This window comes from Leuresthes tenuis, unplaced genomic scaffold (assembly GCF_036924035.1).
Source record: "Leuresthes tenuis unplaced genomic scaffold, fLeuTen1.0.hap1 SCAF_1, whole genome shotgun sequence".
Taxonomy (NCBI): domain Eukaryota; kingdom Metazoa; phylum Chordata; class Actinopteri; order Atheriniformes; family Atherinopsidae; genus Leuresthes; species Leuresthes tenuis.
Window position 1 is genome coordinate 10,944,417 of NW_027325355.1, and position 11,953 is coordinate 10,956,369.

Consider the following 11,953-nt stretch of genomic DNA (forward strand, 5'->3'; position numbering starts at 1 on the left):
CACAGAGAGGGCCCTGATAACTGAAGGCTCTGCCTCCCATTCTACTTTTTGAAACCCTGGGAACCACAAGTAAACCTGCAGTCTGAGAGAAAGTGCTCTGTTGGGAAAATATCCAACTATGAGATGTTTCTCACTCAGCCCACAGAGTTGCAGCATCAGACAGACTTCAGTCAGTAACTGGATTCTGCTCCTCTGCATGTGAACAGTTACAAGGATGGTGTTCCAGTTAAATGGTCCAGTCAGTCTGCGAGCAAAGCTCCACTCAAATGTGCACGTAACTGTGCTGACTGATACAGTTGCAGAGTCAGCAGAATATCTGTGGAGATGACAGGACTCTGGGGTGTACTGGAAGTCTGAGGTGTGCAGAGTGAAGAGAAACAGTGAGAGTACAGTGAAGAGTGAAATGTTGAAATATTCACAATAATCTAAACATTTGATGACATTCAGCTTCAATTTCAGAGTAGTTCTCTCAGAGTTTCTGTGTTGTTTTGTGTGTCTGCAGCCTGTCAGGCTGTCTGATCACAGAGGAAGGCTGTGCTTTTCTGGCCTTAGCTGTGACCTCCAACCCCTCCCATCTGAGAGAGCTGGACCTGAGCTACAACCATCCAGGAGACTCAGGAGTGAAGCTGCTGATGGCTGCACTGAAGGATCCACACAAACTCAGGTATGGAGAGGCCTGCTTCAGCCACACACAATGTCTGATAGAGGAGGAAGAGCTGGAAACATGTTCTCTGTCCTGCACTCAGCCCTGTGTTTTTGCTTCCTGCTGAGTGTTACATGAACAATCGCACATGTAGGAGCCTTTTTCCTTTGCTCACAGCAGAAACACTGGTTGAACAGAAACAGCAGATATTTGTGGAGGAGGTCTCCAAGGAGAACATCTGCAGGAACAACAGTGAGAAGTGTCTGTTGGTCCTCTGACCCTGGATCAGATACAGAGATGGGTCCAAGACATGTTAGCCTAGCTTAGCTCAAAGATTTATAAAACCCTGTAAATGGAGTCCATGGAGGGGAGAGGGCGGCTGATGATCCTCTTTGCAGTGTTGACCACTTTCTGCAGCATATTCCTGTCTACTTCAGTACAGCTAGCAGACCACACTGAGATGCAGTATGTCCATCCTTTCCATTCCTGTAGATTTGTCCTAAAACACAGATCCATCACATACCCAAAGTAAACTACTTTACAGAAATAAGAGCTGTTTTTTACTCTAAATGTGAGCATCAAACCTCCTTTAAATGTGGACACACTGCACTGGAACAAAGTTATGATATCTGTATGGTTATTTGCTAATGACCCTGACCCTTTTTTAAACGCTTGTGAATTAGACAGATGTGCAGCTTCTGGTTTCCTGCCATTTAACGGGCGACAAAGCCACATAATCTTTTAGTGAATCAGAAGCTGAATATATTTCCCAAACAGACAGAATCCTTCTAAGTGTTACTGGAAGTGAAGAAGACATGTTTGAACACAATGGAAAAATATCATGTTTAAGTTATTTTTATAAACAGATGCCTGTAGATGACTACAATCAGGATCTCCAAGTCCTTGCTGCTCCCCAAGTCTGAGTCCAAATATTAAAATGGCATAAAAAAGGATATTTTACAGCCTTTTGTCAGACTAAATCTAGAAGCTCTCCAAAAACAGCTCCACACAGTCCACAGAAATGTTGCTGTTTTTCTCTGATATTTCCTCCCCAGACTCCTCAGAGTCATGATGACTGCATGTTTTCAGTATGTCTGGAAAACGAATAAGAATACTCAGAATACTGTCTGAAATTCAAAAGCAGAGGACATTTAATTATCCTGCAGCAAGGGAACATTTACATACAGGAGCTGTGATGCAAATGTTCAAAGATACAGAGTTCTCAGGAGGCTTTTATAGGGTAGAGAAGACGGATGCTTGCGTCTATGCATGAGACATTTCCTTCTGTCCTGCAGGGAGCAGATAGTGGTGTTGATACCGCCAAGGCTGTGGGACACTCAGTTCTTAGAGCGGACAGTGGTGATCTCTGAGTGCAGCTATTAATCTCATGCATACGTCAACATAAGCAGTTACACAGAAGCAGAAATGATTATGTGGGCATAAAGGATCAGAATATTTCTATCACAGAACGTCCTGAAGTGTAGATTTAGTTTTGCTGTCTGTTTTGTCTGTTTTGAACACGAGAAACTCTAACAAATGAATAAATAAATAACCAAAGTGCAGTTTAAGTCTTTTAAATGTACTTTTCTGTGGGAACTTTTCAAAGTGAGTCGATGTAAGAGAAAAACAAGTTGTCCTTTATGTATTGATTTCTTGGAAGAAATGTGTGTCAGTCCTACAGAAAGCATGGCAGCCTGCAGAGTGACAGACAAAGGCTGCAGCTACAGAGCCCTTCTCAGCTAGGGTTAGAGGGAAGTTACATGAAGTATTTCCACATGCTAAGCTGGAGTTTAAAGCTTTATTGAGTGAACAAGGGGACCAAAAAGACAAGATAAACCTGAGGAATTTAGGGCAGAAGGCTCAAAAGAGCCAATCCTTGCTGGATGATGACACTCGACTTTGCATGAAGGAGGGAGGTTGAGTGAGTTCTCCAGAGGCCGAGGGCCTTAACAGCCACATTTGTTCATATGAGCTGATGAAGATAACACAGTGGTGCCGGCAAAACAGCTGACTGTTAGTGTGAGAAGATGCTTTGCTCCCATGGTGTTCTTTGCTGAGCTGAGATCATCACTAACAAAACAGGATGAGCCAAATAACAGCAGAAGATACATCTTTTATTTTCTCCATCTACTGAGCTAAGACAGCACTTGTAGACATTTTCCATCACTTTAATGTAATTAACAAATAAACTGAAACAAACAGTGAAACAGAATTCTTCCACTAATCAAATATGAATGTAGTTTGATTGATTAATGGATCAAGTTATTTCCTTCCATCTCATTTCCTTCTCAGACTGAATTGCTGTAACCTCTCAGAGAGAAGCTGTGAAGCTCTGTCCTCAGCTCTCAGGTCCCAGTCCTCCACTCTGACAGAACTGGGCCTGAGTAACAACAACCTGCAGGATTCAGGCGTGAAGCAGCTTTCTGTTGGACTGAAGAGTCAAAACTGCAGACTGGAAATACTCAGGTAAGGATTCATGAACTTTTCAGCTGAGAGCTGATATAATTCTGGCTTAAATGGATGAAAAACAGCTTCCAGGTACCTTGATCAGTGAAAGAGGTTGATTTGTTCTTACTTTTGATTATCTGGCTTAAATAACTCTGATAATGAAATATAACACACACAGTTTAAATAAATACCAAAGTGCTCTTTTACTTTAACTCCTTTCCATTTCTGTAGATTTGTCCTAAAACACAGATCCATTACATACCCAAAGTAAACTACTTTACAGAAATATGAGCTGTTTTTTCCCCTAAATGTGAGCATCAAACCTCCTTTAAATGTGGACACACTTCACTGGAGCAAAGTGATTATATTTGTATGGTTATTGCACTGAAACGTCTCTTTGATCCAATCTCCCGCCCTGAGCGTGCATGAGGCGACTGTGGAGAGAAAAAACTCCCTTTTAACAGGAAGAAACCTCCATCAGAACCAGAACATGGAAGGGCGGCCATTTGCCTCGACCAGCTGGGGGTTGAGAGGTCAGGAAAGAGGGGACAACAAGCACCATAACACCAGGCCAGAGATATCTGCTGAGAAAGAGAAACACAAGTTAATGACAGCAATGATGTCATATATACATGGAGAGTAAAGAGAGCAGAAGGAGGAGAGGTGCATCATGGGAGGTCCCCCAGCAGTCTGGGCCTATAGCAGCAGAACTATGGGATGTTTCAGGGTCACCTGAGCCATCCCTAACTATAAACTTTATCACAAAGGAAAGTTTTAAGCCTAATCTTAAAGGTAGAGAGGGTGTCTGCTTCCTGAAGCCAAACTGGCAGCTGGTTCCACAGAGAGGGGCCTGATACCTGAAGGCTCTGCCTCCCATTCTACTTTTAGAAACTCTGGGAACCACAAGTAAACCTGCTGACTGAGAGCAAAGTGCTCTGTTGGGAAAATATTCAACTATGAGATGTTTCTCACTCAGCCCACAGAGTAGCAGCGTCAGAAAGACTTCAGTCAGTAACTGGATTCTGCTCCTCTGCATGTGAACAGTTACAAGGATGGTGTTCCTGTTAAATGGTCCAGTCAGTCTGCGAGCAAAGCTCCACTCAAATGTGCACGTAACTGTGCTGACTGATACAGCTGCAGAGTCAGCAGAATATCTGTGGAGATGACAGGACTCTGGGGTGTACTGGAAGTCTGTGGTGTGCAGAGTGAAGAGAAACAGTGAGAGTACAGTGAAGAGTGAAATGTTGAAATATTCACAATAATCTAAACATTTTATGACATTCAGCTTCAGTTTCAGAGCAGTTCTCTCAGAGTTTCTGTGTTGTTTTGTGTGTCTGCAGCCTGTCAGGCTGTCTGATCACAGAGGAAGGCTGTGCTTCTCTGGCCTTAGCTGTGACCTCCAACCCCTCCCATCTGAGAGAGCTGGACCTGAGCTACAACCATCCAGGAGACTCAGGAGTGAAGCTGCTGACAGCTGCACTGAAGGATCCACACAAACTCAGGTATGGAGAGGCCTGCTGCAGCCACACACAATGTCTGATAGAGGAGGAAGAGCTGGAAACATGTTCTCTGTCCTGCACTCAGCCCTGTGTTTTTGCTTCCTGCTGAGTGTTACATGAACAATCACACATGTAGGAGCCTTTTTCCTTTGCTCACAGCAGAAACACTGGTTGAACAGAAACAGCAGATATTTATGGAGGAGGTCTCCAAGGAGAACATCTGCAGGAACAACAGTGAGAAGTGTCTGTTGGTCCTCTGACCCTGGATCAGATACAGAGATGGGCCCAGGACATGTTAGCATAGCTTAGCACAAAGATTTATAAAACCATGTTCACCGTACATCTGGAAATATGAACATGTGGATTAGACCTGTGTCTCTCCCTCCATACGCCCACATGGGGGATCTTCACCTGGACTGGCTCTCTGACAGCTCCAACACAGTCAAAGAACAGTGTGTGGAACTTGATGTGTTTCAGCTCAGAGATAAAGCCACCAGAGCAAACTTCAACAATCCTCTGAGCTCCACATGACTTGATATCAGAGTCACTGACAGAGCACTCAGATCCCTGCCTCTGGAGTTTGTGATGTTAGTGATCACTGCTCCATCACCTGTATCAGAGACACTAAAATCACTCAGTCTCTAATGGTCAGTACAGGAAATGAGAAGCATTTGAATCTTCAGGATGTTTGAAATGACTCTGATCATATATTCTCTGTTACTGATCCTGCCGTGGCTCTGGAAGACTTTTCACAGTGTTTGAATGTTCCTGCTGACAGATGTGGCCCTTATAAAAGCTCAGAATCAGAACCAGATCCAGTCCTTGGTTCTCCACACAGCTCTCTGAAGACTGGTCCAGCTCTGCTTCATTTCTCCTAACAGAACGGGCAGTTTCTCCATGCTGGGCAGAAGGGAGAACTGTGGCTATATGAAGGGACATTTCTTCAGATCCTTTTCAGGCAGCTGTTAGAATGAGTCACATTGTGTTAGAAAGTGTAGCTGTGTCTCCACATCCTCTCTGCTCCACAGGGAGCCATGATCTCTGATAGAGGCCCGTCTCAGTGGCCAGTGTGTGTGCACTGAGTGTGTCCTCTGTTAACGTGGTTCTGTGTTGCTGTTCAGTCTCTGTGCTCAGGTGTTCCTCCACAGCTGATGCTCGTCTTAAGGCCAGATAGCTCTACATCTGACTGTGTTTGTGTGTCCCAGTAGCTGATGTCATTGTGTTAGTGTAGTGTGTAGCAGTCAGACTGTGGAAGCAGATGAGCTTTCTCAGAGATCACACAGTACCATGTCCAAAGAGTTCTGCCCTTCTGTGGTTCTGACCGTCCTTCCAGATGAGAACCAAGTAGACCAAAGTTGAACTGGAGCTGTGTTTGGTTGTTCTTCATCCCATCTCTGGCTGGGATGAAGAAAAAGAAAAAAAGTAGCGGATAATACAATAAACACTATCCAAGGAATTCCAGAGAAACAGAAAGAGAGGGACACTGGGGGGAGGAGAGGAAGAGGCTGGAGGTTTTTCAGTCTGTTTCAGATTTCTGAAAAGTGATCACGCTGAAATAAATGAGTGATTCTGATCAATAAAACCACAACACCTGGCAGCTAATTGTAGCGAACTCAAGTGTGGAATTTAATACAAACTTAAGATTTTAAATGACTGCAACATTCTTTTGTGGGGATGGTCAATGTGGAAATACCAGATGGGGGATTTATACATCAAAGAAGAGAAATTTACAACAACCTTTGCCCACAAAAGCATTTTGGGGGAGTTTTCTCAGCCCCTCTTTCCACAGACTTGTGCCATAAATTTAGTTAATGCATTAATAGCTTTGTGCTAACTAAGCTGAACAAACAACGGACCCTTTCAGGAGAGTATTGGGGAAAACCAGAACAGGACCCTTCCGACCCTATCTGGGTCAAAGTAAACAATGGTGACAGTTTGCCCCGACTCTGACTCAAGCCAGAGACAGTCGCAGCATGGACCTTTCAAAAGGATCTCACCCAGAATCACTTTTTAGCTGAATCTTGAAACTGTATTAAATGTGCTTTGTATCTTTGTACAAGTTCTTTCATGTTCTCAGTGATATCACAAGCTGCATTTTAATACCTTTTTCATGATTGTACGTGGAACGATACAGAAGATATTATTATTTTGGAAAATTACTAATCAGCTTATGGAGCCACATTGCCCCCGAGTGGTCCGTAGTATTCAATTCAATTCAATTCAATTTTATTTATATAGCGCCAGATTACAACAATTGTCATCTCAAGGCACTTAAGTAATATAGTCCAATTCAAACCAATTGGAATTCAATTCATTGTAATCATAATCCAATTAATTCTTATAGAGCCAATTCAAAAAATAATATCCTAGCTAAGGAAACCAACAGATTCTATTTGAAACTATTCTATTTGATGGTGACTTTAGGACGATGACTCCTCTTCCTGACAGTCACCCAGCCACTCTTAAATCCCGGCTGCTCGGGATCTGCTCGGGGACGACTAACAGAGCTAGGACTAAAGGGGCCTGGCTCGCTATCGGGTGGGTGCAGAGCCAAGCTTCCGATTCAGATAACCTCGCCTCCAAAACTACAAAAAGACTACATTTGTTACATGTACCATTACCACTAAAGGAGGCAGAGGAGTAACTAAACATCTGACACACGGAGCAGGTGAAAGCAGGAGATAGAGGAAGAGAACTGGTAGCCATGCTAAGCTAGAGAACCATACACACCGCTAAAAAGTGAAAAATAAAGACTAAAGATCTGTACAAGTGAGCGTTAGAATATAACAAGTATGCGATAGAGTTAACTATGCAAGATGTGTAAATTATAGGGAGAAATAAGGTGATTATTAGTAGTTCAAGACGAGCGAAAACTGTCACAGTGCACACACTAAGCAACAGGAAGTGATGCAATACGTCTTACCGCAAAGCAAAGCCGTCAGCCGTGTACTTCCTTTACTGAATAGAATCCCAAAACAAGTCAACAACTTGCATATGACATGTCACCTTTATATGAAATAATGCAACTGTTAACCAATGCTTCAGCTGTTTCTTATTGTATTCGGTATTTAACACAGGAAAATAACATTGGTTGGTTCGTTATTCATACCTCATAATTTTACAGATATCCAGATATCACATATTACAGATATCTGAATTTTGAGACTCATAACCATCATGTATGTTATGTTATGTTGTTTTTGATGTCTTTATATCCTAAGTTTATGCTATATCTTTACCCTTTATATCTTAACAAGTTATGGTGTTTTAGAATCCTCTGAACAAATGTTTATGAGACGGAGGAATGCAGGAGTCGAATTCTCCTTGCAGGTCGCTTTACAAAATACGCCCAGGCAGACGTCACAACAGTTTCAGGCATACCATTGGCTGAAAGTATAGCGTAGGCCTACGTCATGCCCCGCCTCCGCGAATCAAACTCCGGAAACCGCAAGGAAAAGTCAGTTATTGCCCAGTTATCGCACAAGTTCTTGAATAGAACATGGACGGAATATTGAAAGAGAATATTGAAGGTCCAGATCAGTAGAGAAGATGAAGAGCAGTGAGCTCTAATTGATGGAATGAGAGTCTGGCGGAGAGTCTTTGAAAATGGCAGGAGAGGAAGATGAGATGGAAGAAGAAGGTCCGAACAAAGACAGAAAGAGAAGAATGTAGTAGAAAGATACATTTTTGCGTTTTTGTTCGTCCGTCATCCTGTCTCCTCTCTATAGCACGTTTTAAACTCTGCTGCTGTACGCCTCCTCACCTATTTTTGATCACCAAAAGGAGCCAGCGTTCAGCTTGTCAACCTTTTTGTCAATCTTTGGTGAATTTAAGTTCACCTCATCAGAGTTGGTCAGCAACCAAAACCAACTCGACCCTTGGACAGTTTAATAATTCTTTGGTGAATTCCGACACACTACCCCGTTCGTCTTCAAGCTATCAGAAGGAAGCCAGGAAAGCGACCGGTCTAGTCCCTGAAAGTCAACCACAACAAAGGCCGCGAGACGCGGAACCTAGAGAGACCCAGTGGGACCCTCTGGCGATGACCTGTGGTTTCGGAGCTGACCTAACCGTAAGATCTGCCCTGTTCTTACATTTCAGACGGTATGCGGTGGGTGTCGAGAGAATTTGCCGTTAGAATGATAAATTAACCCAAGTTGTTAGCCTTTAAATTCAGATAGTAACAAACCTAGACTATTTGAATGATTCCGGTATCCATCCATCCCCTCCCTTTAGTTCTTTTCAGTTCACTAAGTGTTTCTTATATAATCATCCATATTCAAAGCATTTCTCCTGTTGTCTTAAGGTTCATGACTTTGGTCATTTTAATAAATGGTTCATATATATACATCTTTAAAATCAACCGGCTTTTGTGTATGTGTTCTTTACGTATGTGTAAGTCCAACAAAATGAGAATTCACGAGTAGCGACTATATGAGACTGGAATTTATTAGTTATTAATTAATAAGTGATTATTAATTTAACATACCAGAATCGTAAGATTCTGTCTTTTCCTTCGGTTGAAGGTGGTGCCCTAAAATGAGGTAAAATAAGGCTTATTCGGATAGTGAGAACTTTCGGATAAATCCTTATATCTTATCACATCACACTACGTGTGTCCACTATAAATATATATTGTCGGTGCCTTGTGTGTCGGCGATATATAATTTGGCTACATTATGTACTTCCAATGACTATAGATTCTCCTCTGATCTTATTCTGAGCCTTTAATGTTCAGTGAGGAGGGTGGAATGAGGGGAGTGTTTCTAGTCTAACTTTTCTAGATGAATGTCTTCCCCTGGTTGGCTGTGCAGCATTCAGATGGACCAATGGGTCCGAGAAAGGATCTGGATGTTTGGCTGCCCTGAAACATACTGAGAGGAGGAGTCAGCAGAAACAATGTGACCATCAGGAAAGACCATGATGTCAGAAACTGAAGTGATTTCATTGGAATTTTTAAAGCTCATATTTGGATTTAGAAATGAGTGAAAAATCAAAGTGAAAATTCTTACAAACTTGAAGAGTTTCAGAGACAGAAACTTCATCTCCATAATCTGACTGCAGAAAACATTTGGGGCTTTTAAACATCAGAATGAGCTCAGACAGATTTCCTTCCATCCATCGTTCTTCTCTTTCTTTTCTTTCCTCGTTTTTCTGACCCCCCCTCCTCCTTTCAGGGTGGAGCCTGCTGGAGAACGATGGTTGACACCAGGTCTGAGGAAGTGTAAGTGTGTTCTTCATCTGATTCATGACATCCAACCATCTTCACACTGTCACATCACTCATTGATCAAAGTGAACAGATGATAGATCAATAACTGCAGCTGGATTGTGTTTGTTCTCTCCATCAGATTCCTGTCAACTCACAATCGACACAAACACAGTGAACAGAAAACTGAAACTGTCTGACAACAGCAGGAAGGTGACACATGTGGAGAAGGAGGATCAGTCATATCCTGATCATCCAGATAGATTTTACTGGTGGCCTCAGCTGCTGTGTAGAAATGTTCTGACTGGTCGCTGTTACTGGGAGGTCGAGTGGAGGGGAGACGTTGAAATATCAGTGAGTTACAGAGGAATCAGAAGGAGAGGAGAAAGTGATGACTGTGTGTTTGGATTGAATGATCAGTCCTGGAGTCTGAGCTGCTCTGATGGAGGTTACTCTGTCTGTCACAATAAGAGAGAAACACACATCATCTCCTCCTCCTCCTCTGTCTCTAACAGAGCAGCAGTGTATGTGGACCGTCCTGCTGGCACTCTGTCCTTCTACAGAGTCTCCTCTGACACACTGATCCACCTCCACACCTTCAACACCACATTCACTGAAGAACCTCTGCATCCTGGATTTACAGTCTGGTCACCTGTTTCCTGGTTGTCTCTGTGTTGAGTATAAAGAGTTTCCTCCTGTCAGAGAATCTCTGTTGAACAGATAGTTCAGTCTGTACATGTCTGTCTCTTTCACTCAGAAACACATTTTCAGATTCATGGATTCAGTCACTTTCTGTTTGAAACTCTTCTAAATGACTCCTTGGAAACTTCTTCCTCTTCCAGTCCTTTAAAGATGGAAGCTGCCATTCTTCCAGGATGTTGTTTTTCTGTGTGTTTCCAGTCAAAGCTTCACACTGAATATCAGTATGTTGTGTTTCTCTGCAGCTCACTTCAACTGAGACCATTCAGTTGCTGTCAGCTGCAGTTAGTTTGCTGCACATGTGACAAACTGTGATATCAGAGAGGAATCACTGAGCTGCAATCAGCCAAGATGAATTTCCAACCTGCTGACAGATCTTCACTGATTCTGCTCCAATGTTTAGGGACTCTGGTTTAAACTGATAGAATTACTCAGTTCTGTCAGAGACAGTCGAGTTCTGTCAGAAACTTTCTTCCTGGTTAACTTGTCATAGGCGTGATGACACCAGCAGAGAGTTTGACCAAAGCCTGTCTCATACATCTCACTAAGACCTCAGAAAATTGGGTCAAATTGTTACGAAAAAAAGGCAGATGTGTCTTTCTATTCAAATGTGTTTTAGTTTGTGTTGCAAAAGCTTTTAAAAAAACATGGATCATACAAAGAAAGCAACAGAACTGAGTGTTTGTGTTAATATGGTGTTATCTATTCTAAATATTGTTTTCATTATATCTGTTCTGTTTCCTGTCTTCTCTGCTAATTATTCACAATAATAAAGCTGAACTTCAACCTAAATGCAGCCGTGCTTCCTTAAAGCGTAAATGATTCAATGAATCTGATGCTGATGTTTCACAGAGATGTTACTACACTGTTGTTTGTTTGATTGTTGAAGATTTGGATCATATATTGATATCTGACTGGACTTATTTACCCCATTAAATGTGTAAATCTTCCACCTCTCCGTTAAAACAAAACTTGTTTCTGCAGAGAGTTTTATTCTGAAATAACTGAGTCATGCTTTTCTATCAGGATCCATCACAGACCAGACTTCCTGGAAGCTGAAAAACAGCTGGAAGGTCGCGCACGTGTGATGATCCAGACACTGATGTTTAATCACTGATGTTATTTAGATATTTAAGAGTTGACAATATTCTTGGTTTTCCTGCTGCAAACATTCAACACATTAGTTTTTAAGAGGTTCAAAGCAAAATGCTGCAAAGGTGAAAATCTTCCTCTCACAGCGGTTGTGTTTTTCTGAGCGGTCTGATGTCTGTCCCGCGACCAACTGGACTGGAAACATCACTAAAACAATGAAGCTGCTGTTTTAGCAGCCTCATGAAGTCGAGTGTCGTCCTGCTGTGAAAAACAGCAGCTGAGAGCTCAGATCAGGCATGAGGAGGGAAAACTGGGCAGAAACCTTCAAACACACCAGACTGAGAGCTGAAAGCACCCAACCACA

General features: G+C 42.4%; 3 protein-coding genes across 6 annotated transcripts in view; 2 read left to right on the forward strand and 1 right to left on the reverse strand.

The window, feature by feature from the left end:
• The window catches only part of LOC140291688 (NLR family CARD domain-containing protein 3-like), a 46,160-nt gene extending 40,939 nt beyond the window's left edge, over positions 1 to 5,221 (forward strand). For 3 of the 4 annotated variants that reach the window (XM_072379434.1, XM_072379435.1, XM_072379436.1), the window contains 3 exons: positions 503 to 664; positions 2,936 to 3,109; positions 4,432 to 5,200. In XM_072379434.1, the coding sequence (XP_072235535.1) occupies positions 503 to 664; positions 2,936 to 3,109; positions 4,432 to 4,699 (604 nt within the window). In that variant the 3' untranslated portion in view covers positions 4,700 to 5,200. Of the gene's footprint in view, positions 1 to 502; positions 665 to 2,935; positions 3,110 to 4,431 lie in introns of all 4 variants that reach the window. The other variant, XM_072379437.1, reaches the window with a different exon arrangement.
• The window catches only part of LOC140296621 (uncharacterized), a 581,862-nt gene that overhangs the window by 179,740 nt on the left and 390,169 nt on the right, over positions 1 to 11,953 (reverse strand). The gene's annotated exons all lie outside the window — the stretch shown is intronic.
• LOC140295455 (stonustoxin subunit alpha-like) lies at positions 5,878 to 11,453 on the forward strand. Its single transcript, XM_072379659.1, has 3 exons — positions 5,878 to 5,934; positions 9,655 to 9,814; positions 9,941 to 11,453. The coding sequence occupies exons 1-3, from the start codon at positions 5,878 to 5,880 to the stop codon at positions 10,474 to 10,476; spliced, it is 753 nt and encodes a 250-aa protein (XP_072235760.1). The 3' UTR covers positions 10,477 to 11,453.

What these genes read in the sequence shown, in the direction of transcription:
- LOC140295455 (XM_072379659.1), top strand. Translation starts at nt 5,878, where the DNA reads ATGTCCAAAGAGTTCTGCCCTTCTGTGGTTCTGACCGTCCTTCCAGAT. An exon ending in TCCTTCCAGATGAGAACCAA is followed by an intron (nt 5,935 to 9,654) that starts GTAGACCAAAGT and finishes ATCTGACTGCAG; the next exon opens with AAAACATTTGGGGCTTTTAA. An exon ending in GACACCAGGTCTGAGGAAGT is followed by an intron (nt 9,815 to 9,940) that starts GTAAGTGTGTTC and finishes TCTCTCCATCAG; the next exon opens with ATTCCTGTCAACTCACAATC.